The 14,869-nt window shown below is 48.2% G+C and overlaps 1 protein-coding gene across 1 annotated transcript; it reads right to left on the bottom strand.

Annotated features, from left to right (window-relative positions):
* On the bottom strand, positions 1,617-14,601 carry LOC110404683 (dual specificity protein phosphatase 7). The gene is made up of 3 exons (XM_021409203.1): positions 13,982-14,601; positions 11,822-12,250; positions 1,617-9,599 (listed from the first exon to the last, which is right to left on the bottom strand). The coding sequence occupies exons 1-3, from the start codon at positions 14,391-14,393 to the stop codon at positions 9,292-9,294; spliced, it is 1,149 nt and encodes a 382-aa protein (XP_021264878.1). The 5' UTR covers positions 14,394-14,601; the 3' UTR covers positions 1,617-9,291.

Raw genomic sequence — 14,869 nt, 5'->3', positions numbered from 1 at the left:
ATTTCACAAGGAAGGGCTGATTGCTTCATGTAATGTAATGATATTAAGTGAACAAGCTGGACACTGAGAAGCAAGATCAGTTCTCACAAAGACTGGCTAGCAATGAGAGTGCTTAAAGACATGTAATGAGTGGGTGGCATTTTTCAGCTTCGTAATGTAGCTTATAATTCATTTATTATCCTTGCTGCTGCTTTCGCTACTGTTGGAATGCAATTAAATACTACCTGTGAGTCCTGCTAAGCATCTGACGTGCCTGACCTACAAACTTCGGCTGCACAGGCAGTTGTATTGGATGCATAGTGGCATTAAAAAGCTAATTAAAAAAAAAAATCCCAATTTTCAGAGAGAAAAATAAAGATCTCCTGAGACAAAATCAAATGCTTCTCCACAGGCTCACAGAATTTTTGGAGACTGAAGATGACTAACCCTCATCTAGAGTTTCATTCATAGTTATTTCAGAATAGCAACATCTGGGAGTTACTCTGGACTGTTAGACATCAAAACTTGATTTTTAACACTGAAGCAAGGAGGGTGTTCCTGCATACATCTTCATCTACTGGTGGCCAATTAACATTAGCTAGGACAGCCACCATTTTCCAGGTGAGGCAGCCCCATCATAGCTGTCTTAGTTTCAGCTGGGACAGAGTTGTTTTTCTTCACAGCATCGGGTATGATGCTATGTATTAGTTTTAGGAGAAAAACAACACTGATAACACACCAGTGTTTCTAGTTGCTGCTGAGCAGTGCTGCACAGAGCCAAGGACATTTCAGTTTTCTGTTTCTACTACTGTCCTACCAACGGGGGGCACAAGGGGCTGGGAGGGGACAAAAATCAGGACAGCTAACTTTAACTAACTGGGCAAAGGGATATTCCATACCATATGATATCACGTGGAAGGAAAGCTCTGAAAGGGGTTGGGGTTCACTGGGTTCTCTTCAGCTGCTTAGGGGGTTACCTGGACATCAGTCAACAGGTGGTGCATTGCTTGTGCATCACTTGTCATATACATACATATATGTAGATATTTGTTATAACTATTATCTTTTTTTCCTTCCCCCTCTTCCTTTTCTTTATCTTAGTGAGTAGTTTTATCTCAACCCACGAGTTCTACTTTGGTTTTTTTCGATTCTCACCCCATCCCATGGGGAACAGAGGGAATGAGCAAACAACTGTGTGATGCTTGGCCATCTACCACAACACCAGCCCCTTACCAAGCCACAGTGCTCCCCATTTAATGCACTGGGCCTTTCATTCAGGCTCAAGGTTGTCACTGCCCTTGTTAACCAAAGGTTGGCATGAACATCGACAGCTTTCCTGGTGTGCCATTTACAATCAAGTAGTGCTTTCCACAAGATAGATGTGCCCCTCCTGAGAAGATCTGTCTTTCCCATCTGGGAGGGGCCCAGATAGCCCAGTCTAGGGAATGAGGCTGCTTGCACCAGACTGATACTGCTGCTCTAGGAGAAGCATCAAGAGGCAACAAGTTGGGGATTTCCTGGCTACTGTTGGTTTAAGCCACAGACAAGCAGTGGTAGTCCTGTCCTGTTCACTGAAAATTCTCTCTCGGTGATAGCACTAACTCTGTATGAAGAACTGCACACTGGCAGACAGCAGCTTCAAACACGACCAGATTTGTTTTATTAAGATAACTGACATCTGCAAGTCTTGCTACATGCATGCACATGCATTTCTCTCCACTTCTACAAGATTTAAAACTAGACCAGGAATTTCTCTAGAACACTCTCAGCAGCTGCCAAAACAAGAAAGGAGCAAGTTGGCTGCTTTGTGCTTTTTCAGACAGCTTTTCTGCAGAACAGTTTGGCAGCTTATTTGCACCCCTATTGGCCTGATACCTCTCAACTCTGCTGCAGGACCCAGGCACACACAGTCAGTGGAGAACCACTCCTTTACTAACATGCAACAACACTCCAGCCCCTCCCCAAACCACCTTAAGTCCTTCCCTTTGCAAAGAAAAACATGCTGCAGCAACACAAATAAAAATCAGCAGCAAATTTCAGCACTGAACTGCACTATCAGTGCATGTTTGGGCACAAACTAGCACCCACTGAAGTCAGCAGAAGTTTTTAAAGAGAAAACACCTCCCACACAAAGGAGAGACAGAGGAAGCAGTCAGAGCTGTGAGGCAAAAAAACTGCCTGTCAGAACAGGCTTGGACTGTCCTCTAGCAGGAAGAAGTTGTCCAGTGAGAGAGAAAGCTATTTCAGGAATGAATTAATAGTGAAAATTCTTGTTTAATAAATAAATAAACTGCCTTACCCAAACGTCTCTCTCAGCTTTCTGCCAAATGGACGCATGGCCAAGACATGGCTGCATGAACCTCTAGTGCAGGATCACTTGAAGACAACAGCCTGGATAGGAGCAGAAGGAAGTTGATGAATGGTGAAAAGGACATAGACAGAATGGACAGCAGAGCTGATTGTTACGCTGTTTGAGGAGATGACACTTTATTTGGACAAAGCACCCAGAATCTCTTCAAACTCACATCCAGCATCCTACTTTGAACAGCTTTAAGATAATCTTGCTTTGGCTTTCAGGGGCAATCCTGCAACAACTGCTGCCTGCTCCAAGCAGCAGGACATCAGCCATTCAGGGAGAGGAAAGAGAATTTTAGAGTAAGAACGAGACTGCACCACTGGAGAGAAGCAGCCAAATGATGTGCCCAATTTGGAGCCACATCTGGGGGAGGCAGGAACAGAAGCCACAGGAGAGAGGCCACAAGCATCTCTCCCCCTTGAAAGTCTCCCATACAGAAAAATGCTGTCTTGCTAAGGTGCCTCATCTGCAATTCAACCTTAGAGCTCAGTTTCTTGCTAGCACAAGGCTTTCATGAACACCGGATCAGTAACCAGGGTCTCACCAATGCACCAATATGGTCCCTCCCATTTTGTACAAGGCTTATCACACCTCATCTCCCCGGAGGAAGAAAGAAAAACAAAAACAAGGCAAAACCACAAGACAAACTACAGCCCTCCTTACAAGAAAAAAAAAAAAAAAGGCAATACAACCAGAAACAAAGAGTGAACTTCATAAAACCAGAACTCCAAATTATGAAGAGTTTGCCCTTGAGGCAGAGATAGAAGATGAGAAGTACAGAGTGTCTGAATGCAGAGATTTTTGTTGCTACCAAAAAGCAGTGAGAAACCCAGCAAATGACTTTACGTAAGCCAGATGTTTCTCCAGGGGAAAAAAAAAAGTAGAAAAATATAAATGTCTGGATTCCTCTTCTTCCACTCAGACTTGGTTCCCTTACCAGCTACTTTTTAAGGCCCTACATGTTTTTGGATTCCTTGAGAGCAGAGCAGCCACAATCATCTTCGCCATAGCGCATTTGGTCTCCATTTCCAGCAGGCCCTGATATTTGAAAGAAAGCCCAGATTCCAGCCTCCTGCAGGACCCCAGATTCGTAGGAACAGCTTCCAGGTGACAATACTTCAAATCTCAATTATTTGAAGCAACAAAAAGCAGCAGAGAAGCAAAAAAGGATAATGCAAAGCATGTGTAGCTTTAGCAATGACCACCACCACCAAGAGCAGAATAGAAAGAATGAATAGGGAGTGTTGGTGATCTCATCTTACACCATGTGGAGATGGGGGCCCCACCATACGGTGTAAGGTGGGTCCAGGCTGACCACAGAGGCTGAATGTCAGCAGTCTGGGTGTCTGCACCTGCCCTATGATTAATTACCAACCAGTAATTAATCACCAACCGCTGACTATGCCATCAAAGTGGAACCACAGCTTCCATCCTGACCAAGTTCCCAACCCAACAACACAATCAAGATACAGTTGAGCAGGGGAGCCCAGAGGCACCACTGACTCACACAGATCCACTGCAAGTAGCTCATCATCTCCAGCTGCTCAGGCCCACTGCCATCATGACTGCCAATGTCTGCCACAGACATCGCAGGCAAAGGTGTTCAGCTGCCGCCAGCTGCTGAAGAATGACTTCTGGACAAGTTCTCCCACACTTCCTTTGCAGGTGTCATCCGTGCTTTTGTAGCCACTGCAATGGCCACCAGCAGGCCCATCAGGCCTTCCCAGGCCACCAGCCAGGGTTCCTCCATGTGCTATCTCAGGCAGCAAAACATGCATGGGTATCAGAGCAGATCCTTGACGTGTTTTGAAGAGGGAAAGGGTGAAGGCAGAACCACAGCCAGATTATTAAAAGGAGACAGTGCTTACTGAGGTATTCCCACCTTGCTCCAATCCCTCCCAGATCAGTAAGAGGCCCTTGTCCCACCACTCCAGAACCACAGGAGGTGACAGCCATGACAGGGAGGGGCATGCTGTGGAGAAGTGGCACAAAATGGCTGCCTCCTCCCAGGCTGAGAGAGACCTCTCCTGAGGGAAGGGACAAACAGGGCACCAGAGGCTGCATCTGACTCTCCCAACCTGCTAGATATTTTACCACCTCCCTTCCCCATCCCATTAAATTTAACCAACCAAGCATTCAGAACTGAAGCACAATTATGAGAAAGATTTTGAGGCACAGGGGCAACTGGCTTGACATCCAAAAGAAATCCCACTTTCACATATTTCCTAAGCAGCCCAGAACATAACTGCCACAGACTGAGCCAATCAGTTGTAAATACAAGGATGTGTTGATGAAATGAACTATTTACATGATGTAGAAATAGCCTGATTTGCTCACACAAAGGATAGAAAATTAAAACAACCGCCAAAAGTAACTTGTCTATTTTGGAAACATGAGCCTCCGCGTTTGGATGATAGCAGGAAGAGTGTGTTTCCCTTTGTGCATCTTTGGGTGGCACAGCAAGCAGCAAGTTCAGAGATGTGAAGTCTGACTTGCATCACGCTTGAATTGCATTTGATACCACACTAAGAAATAAGCACCTAGGAGAGGGATAAAAGTGGACAAGAGAGGGAAAGTAAGCTACAACTAAATCTGAAGCTCTAAGTTTGTCTACTGCTCGCCTGGGATTCTAATGCTGTAAAGAGTCCTTCCCATCTCCATTCCATGGTTGTTCGGAGCACAACTCCCCTTGCCTATGCTCTGTCAGTGTAAGCATAAATAAGCCTTGCTGCACTGCCCGGAGAACATGCTCTATTTACTCTCCTGTTTCACATGCAGTTACCCTCATGCTCAGGATGTACTTGCTCTCCTTGCCTTTCCCACTCTGGCTAGAGTGAGCAGCCAGCTCTGCCAAGGAGCACTGAGGGAGGCAGGCTAGGATGGGCTATGCAAAAGCCCATGGGAAGTATTCAGAACTAACTACTTAAACTTCTGCCTTTAATTGAAACAGAGGGAGAAACATTTTGAAAGCACCAGCCTGCAGTCCCTCTAGCTGTTCAAGAGAGAAGACAAAGGGGTCCACTGGGGGAAAAAAAAAAAAAAAAAGAAATTCCCAGCCAGAGCAGGAGACTATCTGGTTTTGTAGAGTGGAGTACCACAGAGCATCTTCTAAGTGACTTGCCTGCAATCAATGTGTTAACCAAGAAGTTTCACTCTGCTGCATGTGGGAAGCAGCATCTCCTTGCCAAATTCCACCAATCTGAACATAACCAGCTTTCTCACTCAACCCTTGCTCCTACGCTTTATGCCCACATTTGCAAGGGAGCGTAGACAAACCCCAGTCTCTCCTCTCATGTAAGGCTTTTTCTAGCATTGACCCTTTCCTGATGTCAGCTCTTGTCTCCTCAGTAAATTACTCTGACAGGACATCGGCTCTCCAAGGAAATATCTCAAGTCCGGAAGCCAAGACATGCAAAACAGTGATGGCTGAGGACTAGGCAGGCATGTTGCTCCCCACCATTGAGGCCAGAAGGCTTGGAAAATGCTCCTTCAGGTCCCATAAGAAAGATTGCTTTGCAGATGGCAGGATGCTTTTCAGACAAGTCATCTCCTTCCTTTGGCAAGGGGGCTTTAAAGTGGAGCAGCAGCAGGATACTCAGACTCGCATCTCCTGGGATGAGGTACCATGCAAGAGCTGCCCGCATGTTAGTTCTTTGACCAAGGCCAGTGCAAATAGCAGCTGTGGTCTTCTAGCCAGACACAGCTCAGTGACTGCTCAAACATGCTCACGGAGCTTGTGCTAACTGCAGATATCCCATTCCACACCTTAGCAGGAAACTGTAAGAAATTAAGGGGAAATAAATATAAACAAACACCTGACAAACCTTTACAAGTGCACAACAAGCCTCCAGCATTCCTCCATTCCTTCCTCAGGAGCTACTCTACTGTGTAATTACAAGAGAAAACCTAAAGGCCTTCTTTCCCCCACATAGCAGGTAGCTATTTTCATTTGCTGAGCCACAAACAAGCTTCTAATATATAGATTCCCATCATCCAGTCAAGTAGTAAACAAATTCTCACTGCACACACTCCATAAGCTCCTGTTTTAGCCTTCAACCACCTACCCTGCTCTGCAGTGGCCCAAGCTCCTTATGCAGTAAAACTGGAGATCTTTCCTGCTCAGGCCCGAGGATTAGAAGAACAAATATGCACAAAGCTGAGGAACAATTAAATAGATAGTAATTTCATTTCTTGCTGGTTAGATCAGAAGAAGGAATGATGGGAGGGAAAAAAATATATACCCATTTTTCCTGAGCTAGGACAATGGACTTTGCATCCAGCTCTACATCAGCCAGTTCTTGCCTGCGTGTTTCCAGGTGAGCTGCAAATGGCAAGCTGTTAATAACCTTACCTAACCATTCTTAGTAGCCCACTTGCACCAGCGCTCAGGAAAAAAACAAGCGTCCTGAACACTGGCAGAGCCAGCTAAGTCCTGCCCTGCTGTGAACAGAGCCACGGGACCCAGAACTCATCAGATGGTTACCTGCAAGGCCCCGACTATTTGCTTTCCTGCAAGAAGATCTGCTACCACAGCAGTTGTGAGCAAAACTCTGCCATGCCTTCACAGGCCACGCTTAACATCAAAAGTCTTTATCTATTTATTTTCGGCACAGAGGAATGCTTGGGGTCAAGGCCAGTCCCATCCTTAAGCTGTTCTTTGTTCCCTGCTTCATCCAATACCCCATCCCTCTCCTCATCCTCCCACATACCCCTACAGGTCTTAAAAATTAAAACTGTGCATGAAACCAAACACCACACCTGAACATCTCCCAGCAAACACTTTTCATGGTCACAGAAGAATACTAATCAACCACTAAAAAAAAAAATGAATAGGAGAACAGCATGCCCTTATATGGGCAGAGGCTAGACAAGCATCTGACAAACATCAATTTTAAAGAAAAAATAATATTTATTTGTAATATAAACAAAGTCCCAATATTGGATCAGTATATATATAGTGTCACTAGTTTTCCTTCATAACTCAGAAGGCAGAACCATTCCTCGCTAACAAGCTCCATTTGTAATCAGAAAATCGTCTTTCTTCTTTAAAAGAAAAAAAACAACTAACAACACAGGAAGCCTTTACAAACCAGCTTAGCTGTAATGCAATGCAGATGCACTGTCAAAAAATCCCTGAAAAAGTAAATTCCTCAATGAGGTAAGATGAAATTAAGATATTCTCAGTTTGCTCACTCGCAACCATACTTACACTCATTCTCTCTTCTAATGACCCATGATCCCATCGTTGTTACTAACAAAACCTAATGAACAAGCAAACAAAAAACAACCAGAAAACAACAAAAGAAGTTCATTCCAACATTCTGGTAACATCTTTAACAAAAAAGAACTTTTTCAGGATGTGACAGCATCAAACATTCCTCCAGATGGAGGGATTTTTTTTAATTTTTATTTTTCTTCAAAAATGTACAAAAAAATTGGATACTTAGAAAAAAATCCGTGGCTTTTTTTCAGTTACATGAGAGTTAAAGTGGCCAGGGAGGGGGGGAGAAAGGAAGGACTACATTGCAGCCAATAAAGAAATCTCCAAATCCGTTCTGCCCTGCTCCCAGAGATTATTACCACTTCCTCCCCCTCCTGGCTCGGTATAAGGTGTTTGCCAAACACTAGCCAAAAATATAAACAAGTCTTCTCAGAATAGAAGGCACAGCATAAAGTTATTTGAAAGAGGAAGAAAAAAAATAAAAATCAGAACCTCTGTTGAAAGCTCCAGTCATCTCAGAATTTGCCAGCTAATATATATATATTCATGTATATATATATATAAAATTCTGTTACAACACTCATCAGCACTTCCACATCTCTCCACTCCTCTTGCACACTCAACATGTGCCAATTCAGTCCTCTTCTGTTATGGGACCCCCGCTATGCTCTAGGCTCTTGCCATGTCATCCAACTCCCCAAGCATGTGCACACATGGGAAAGACTCGACCCTGCACCAGGGATGCCAACATCATGACTCCTTTCTTTTCCCAGGAAGCTGGAATGATTTCAGGCCAGCTGGATGACTTTAAGTCGGTCAACAGGCAGCAGAAAACGAAGCTGGGCTCAGACATGCTTCTACCAACTCTGGAGGCTACAAAGAGTTTTCCCTCTGGGCAATAGCAAACAGTGTTTTGGCAGGGGTGGCATTAAAACAAACTTGCAGCTTAGTCACCTTGGCTGAATCAGTGCAGAGTTTATGATTGCGAATGCAGGAGTGGTGAAGGGGTTGCGCTTAAGCCCAATTGGCCTTCCACACATCACAAAGCTTCCTACCAGATGCTAACAACAACAGCAGCAGCATGTATCTCTCTATGGAGTACCCAGTTAATATGCCAGGACATACCAAGGCTTCACAAAGTGTGCAAAATGCATTTGGTCAATATAAACATTTGATTAAAAAAATAATAAATGATCAAACAAGAAACAGAATAAAATACCGGTTTTGCAACCTTGTCTGTACAAACAGTCAGGAACTTACATATTTAAAAAGAGTTTGAACCCAAAGCTTGAGTAAGATCTACTTTTTTTCCTCTTTAAATCTAAAAAGTAAACTTGGTTTTAAAACAGTCTTGGCCCAACACTTTTTGTTCAAGGTTTCCAAGTGCATAAGTCTCCTCACTTTCCACAGCAAGCCAACCCTGGTAGCTCTTCACACATGTGCATGCTCTGACGGTCCCAATGCACCCAGGAAAGGAGTTATTGCTGGCAACAGCTGCATTCAAAATGCTTTAACATCGCCCATGTCAGATAACCCCTGTAAAAAGGCTACCTATTCAAACCACTTTCATTGGGATACTAATGAATGGCATTAGCCTTCTTAAAGCAGCAATGAGGCACCTCTGCCCAGAGAAGCTAGTCCTTTCAGAGCTGCCTGGCAAGACATTTTTTGTAAGAGTTGAAATGCTCAAGAGAAGCAATTTGATGCCCAAGTTTCCAATGAGGTGGCATCTTCTTCATGTGGACTCCAGCGTGTTCAGCTGAAACAGGTTGTGGTTGGTGGGGGTGGTAAAGTAGAGCTGTTCACTGGGCGAGCGGTTGTCACATGGGCTGTTGAGTCCCAGAGTCCTCTCAAAATCCAGGAGCTGGCCCATGAAGTTAAAGTTTGGGGAGATGTTGGATTTTTTCCTTTTCACAAAGTCATAGGCATCATTAAGGGACAAGTTGAGTTTTTGCATCAAGTAGGCGACAGTGACTGTTACAGACCGGCTGATGCCAGCGAGGCAGTGAACAAGGATCCCACACTTCTTGGAACGGGCCTCATCTGAAACAAGACAAGGGGAAGGGGGAGTCCATTATTCTGCACCAAGAAAGCACAGCTTTGGAGAAGGGCCAGGAGGCAGCTGCATGCTCAAAGGACTAGGATGACTGCCAGAACTGGATCCTCTGCTCCCACTGACACCATCTCACATCCCTTTGACACCTCACCCCTTCCAAAAGAGCTACTGAGAGATTCCCACCATGCAGCAACGTGACACAGCCCCATTCGGCACAGCAAGACCACGCATCTCAGACACTAAAGGGCTGATCAAGCTTGGCACACATCCCTTCCCCAGAGAGCATCAGCCCCTCTAAAGGCAGACAAGGCTGGAGAGGACAGCTCCAGGGAGATGCTGGGCATAGCACAACCACCACCAAAGCAACACCTGGCTGCACGCAACATGGGAGCATGGCCCAACACTGTGCAAACAATTTTCCTTTGCTATTCTCATCCTTCCACTAGAAAGTTATCTGAATGTAGTCAAAGCCAAGTGAAGCCAACCCTGAAGTGCAGGAACTTCCCTTATTGTGAAATCATTTTTAGGATTGAAAGAAGTACACTTCACTACAAACAAATGCTTGTGTTGGAGAAGATTCTCAGAACGAATGGCAGCGGGGAGTAGGAATGCAGGCTGTACCAAAAAAATTACAAGAGAACAGCAACAACATTTCCCCTCCCTGGCCACTGATTGAAAAGCACACACATACTCATTGTCTCTCTCACAGCCAGAACAGCATGACCCCTCTATGAATTGACATCTTGGTGCTAAAAGAGGGACACAGTGCTGAGCACACTGAGTGCATACAAGTACACAGCTCTGCTTGCTTCTGGACAGTTATATTTGCAGTCCATTGCTTGAAAGAGTTTGGCAAGGAGGGAGAAGGTGACACGAGAAAGAGGGTCCCCATGCAAAGCCAGAGGTAGAGACACTCTGGCACCATCAACGTGGGAACCTGCAGGCAAAGTGAAATCCAGACCCAAGCCACAACAGGATCCTGTCCCAGCATCTAAAACCAGGCAGGGATTTCCAGTGCCATGGGCAATAACCCCCCAGCACATCCAGCCCTTCCGCCACTCTCTCCCTGCTCCATATTCTTCCAAGACATTTTTGCTTTTCATCTGACTTATGCTGCATTTCTTGGTGTTTGATTTTTAGAGTGAGGTAATTAATCCTTCATTTCCTGCCATTAAATGGAAAGCATGAGCACTGTGTTCACAGGGACACTGCCTCACTGGAGCAGACAGCTCCAAAAAGCCACATGCCAGCAAGGACCCTGTAAGCTACCCATGATGTTTAATAATGGGTTCTGCATGGGCAGTGCAGACAGGACATCAGACAGGTCCCTGTTGCAGGCAAAGGTGCCCCTTGCCCTTACCTACCCCACTATACTTTCAACCAGATACAAAGCCATCAAGCTTTTAATAGTTAATGATCTGTGCCAATTTCCCAAGTAAATCAGAACTGATGAGGCTAATGACCATCACCAACAGCTCATACTGGAAGTGAGCATCCCCCTTCAGCTCAGACACTTCCAAAAGAAAAAAACAGTAATTTTCGAAGTTAATCCTAGGGAAAAGGCATCTGCCCTTGTGCCCCCCTCAACACTCAGCCCAGGCTGCCTCGGAGGCTGTCTTGCATGGCACTTTTCCTAGCAGAGCTCTGGAGTGTAGTTATAATCACTTATTGTGTTGATACTTACCATAGGAGAAGTAACCACACAAGGAGTTAGTTATGCTGAGGAGACTTCCAGCAGGATTACAACTAGACTAGCAAATCACCTGATGAGAAGCCTGCCCCCACCCCCTCCCCCCCCCCAACCCTGAGACTCTATCCACACTCAGGAAATTGCTGGCACCATTCACAGTAACAGAGTTCCCAGCAGCACTCCTTCCTGCAAGCAAAGCAGGTGCCCAGAGCTCCACATTGCCTCAGCTCAGTATTTCACACCATAGCAAATCCCCATTGAAGGGCAAAGAGCAGCAGGACTGCTTTCCCAGCACTGCTCACAGGAGACCTGGCTCAAGTGCTGGAGTTCCAGACAGGGAGGACTCCCAGCGAACGCACACCAAAGGCATCACTCCAGCAGCCGGATGGCACACTGCTAAGCTAGCAATGATGCCGTGGCCCAGAGAGGTAAGGCTAGAGACTGGCAGCAGCACTGGGAAGCTGCTTGCCACATTCTCCAGTGGTGAGCATGAGAAGAGATGTTCTGCCAGCTACCTACCAATAAAAGCAATGGCCTCAGGAAAGAACTGAGAGAGGTTCTGGCTCCAGTGATCTGAGATGGGAATCTGCTTGTATTTGAACTCTCCGTCATGCTCAAACATGTTTGGTAGATTGGGAGTCACATTCAGGATGTACTTAATGCCGTATTTGCCCAGGATGTCCAAGTTGGTGGAATCTTTGGCGCAGCCCAGATACAGGTATGGTAGGATCTGGACTGGAAAAGCAGGCTGATTGCTGGGGATGGGGCTCCCATCTGACTCTGTAGCGCTGCTGGGTTCCCGGTCAGATTCACCATCCGAGCAGTCAGAGCTTATCCGCAGCCCTCCAAGGCCGAGGACGGATGCTGGGGGAGAGTTGTTGGGTGAGGAGCTGTCAAGGTTTGTCTCGCAGTGCTCTGAATATTCAGTCTGAAACTTATTAAAGCCACCTGGGTAAGGGAAATGGAGAAAGGCAGAGAGAAATATGTTTTACTTTTCCACACAGGATAGCCTTCCACCTGAACACACATGCATGCGCTCAACTGCCCAAAAAGCACCCTAAGGAAGGCTTCCCCCAGGCTCTTACTGAGCAAAGAAGTCCCACGGAAAGAGAGTTTCTTACTGAGTCTGATAAATACCAAACAAATTTCAATTGCATCAAAAGAAACAAACATCCAAAAACATAATGAATGGCAAGAGACAATCTTGCCAAATTTAGCTTCATGAGATGTAGTTCAGGCAGGAGTTATTATGCCACCTAAGCAGAAAAGCACAGAAGCATCTGAAAAGACAAAGTAAGGACAACAAGCAAATACCCACCCCAGGCCATAGAAAACCATAAAATAACATCAAGCAGGGAAAAAGGCTGTATGTTTTGCCAAAGAGCCATTCTCACCTCTAACTTATCATTACAAACATTTTGTGACAGGGCAGCATCACAGGGTCACTCTTCACCCGGACCAAAGCATGACCAAGGAAATCCTTCCCTTCATGCCTGTCCTCAAGTCCTTTCTCTAGCTCAACAGGGAGGGAAGGAAGGCAGAGAGAAGCAAAAACCCCTACCAACCTGCCTCCTTCCAGGCAGCACTAAGCTGTTAGTGAGCCATCAGGAGCTGATACTGACAAATTGTTTAATTAGAAAGGCCTCCTGGAAAATAAGTTAGCAGAGGGTTTGGGGTCATAGTGCAGGACAGGCAGCTCCTGCCGCATCCATTCACCAACAGGCACTCTTCCTCCCGCGGCCGGCAGCACCGAGGAGCCATTTTGGAATTTTAATTTGAAACAGCTCTCACCGAGTTTCCCGGAAAAAAAAAAAAAAAAAAAAGGAGAGAAAGGAGCTGCTTAGCCCCCCCGTGCCCACCGGGGAGTGCTCAGACCAACCTTCAGCACTGCTCCTTCCTATTGGAAACGAGAGCGATGGGGACAAGGGCCGCGGTCCCAGAGGACCGGCGAAGCTGCACCCACCCGCACGGGCGGACAGCGGAAGAATAGCTCTGGGGGAGGAGGGTGGAAGAGGGAAGAGGCCCCTTGCTTGGGGCCCGACTCTCGGACACCTCCGGTCACTTCGGAAGGAGGCTCCTGGGAGCGGATCTACAAATACCCGCCTTTACTGCCCGTACCGGGGAGGACATTCCCCCCCCCTCCCCCCTAACTGAGGGCTCCCGAGAAGCAGCGGCGTTGTGAAAGATCTGCCGGTAGCAGCCTCCACCACCTTGGCCCAGCTGTTATTTCTTTCTCAACGCCGCCTCCCAGCGACCGGAGAGGAGCGGGGCCGGAGACAGCTGCGGAGGCCGGGGGGGTGCTACGACACGACCCCCCCAGCCTCAGCGAAGGGCACGTGCGCAGTACCCGGAGACCCCTCGCTCCTCCAGCGCTCTACCGGGGGCGGACAGCCCCCTTCCAGCCAATCTGCTGTTTCCGAGGGGAAGGAGAGGGGAACGCTTTTTTGGGGAGGAGGGGGTTGAGAGGACGTTTCTGGAAAGGAGGGGCACCCCGGGGCGGCAGTGGCACAGCCGGGGTCAGCCGAGAACAGCGCGGCGGGGCGGACAGGGACGCTGTGTCCGCTGGCGGGGGACGGAGAGGGGCAGAAGGGAGCGGGGCGCTCCCAACTCCCACCATTTTGTGAAGAGGATGGAAGCGGGGCGGGGAGAAAGGACAAGACCCGCTGGCGGGGACCTCACCTTTCAGGTAGTAGGCTTTGCAGCCGTCGTCGCGCAGCTTCTGGAGCAGCAGCCCCAGGACGGAGCCGGCGGCCCCGGCGTCCTGCCAGTCGGCGGTGGCCTCGTCGTAGAGCAGCACAGTGTCGGCCTTGCAACGCTTGACGAAGCGCTCCTTGTCCTCGTGGTTGGGGATGATAGAACGGATGGGCAGGTTGCCCTTTTTGAGGCGGCGGAGCATCAGGCCAGGGATGGCCAGATTGATGGCCGTCTCGATGTGCGAGCTCTCGAACAGCTCGTGCGAGCGGCAGTCGAGCAGCAACAGCGAACGGCCGCCGCCCGACTCCAGCTCCTCCTGCAGCCACTCGGCGCTCTTGCACGGCATCGCCGCAGCCATGGGCGCCCGCGGGGAACTCCCCCAGACCTGCGTTTTCATGGGGCTCGGCAGCAGCCCTCCACCCGCTCCCCTCCGCCGCGGCGGCAAACCGTGCCGAGCTCCACGCGGCCGTGGGTACGCGCTGCCTGCGGCCCGGAGCGGAACGGCCCCACCGTGCCCTACACGGCGCGCCCCATTCCGGCGGCCTCAATTAAAGCGGAGCTTCGCTGCCGGCCCTGCGTGTCATGCCGCGGGGGGCGGGCGGAGGGCGGGGCCAACGCTCACCATCTCGCCAATGCCACGCCCCCAGCGCTCTGCACCAATGAGGCGCAGCGGGAGGGGGCGGGGACAAAGCGCGGGAAGGGGCGCGGGGTCCTGCCGACTGCTGGGGGGCCGGAGCGAGGCTCCTTAACAAAAGCGGCGCTGGTGGAACTCCCCGCTCGCTTGGGGAAGAGGCCTCAAAGTGGACTGCCCTCATTGTGCCCGTCCCCTTTTAGGCTAATTCTTAAGCCCGGCCCCTGCTGGAAACGCAGAAC

The sequence above is a fragment of the Numida meleagris genome, chromosome 11 (genome assembly GCF_002078875.1).
Source record: "Numida meleagris isolate 19003 breed g44 Domestic line chromosome 11, NumMel1.0, whole genome shotgun sequence".
Taxonomy (NCBI): Eukaryota; Metazoa; Chordata; class Aves; order Galliformes; family Numididae; genus Numida; species Numida meleagris.
This window is presented reverse-complemented; position numbering and strand designations above follow the sequence as displayed.

Coding starts and splice junctions, on each gene's coding strand:
- LOC110404683 (XM_021409203.1), bottom strand. CDS start 14,393: ATGAAAACGCAGGTCTGGGGGAGTTCCCCGCGGGCGCCCATGGCTGCG. Junction 12,251..13,981: donor CAAAGCCTACTACCTGAAAG/GTGAGGTCCCCG, acceptor TCCCTTACCCAG/GTGGCTTTAATAAGTTTCAG. Junction 9,600..11,821: donor TGAGGCCATTGCTTTTATTG/GTAGGTAGCTGG, acceptor GTCTTGTTTCAG/ATGAGGCCCGTTCCAAGAAG.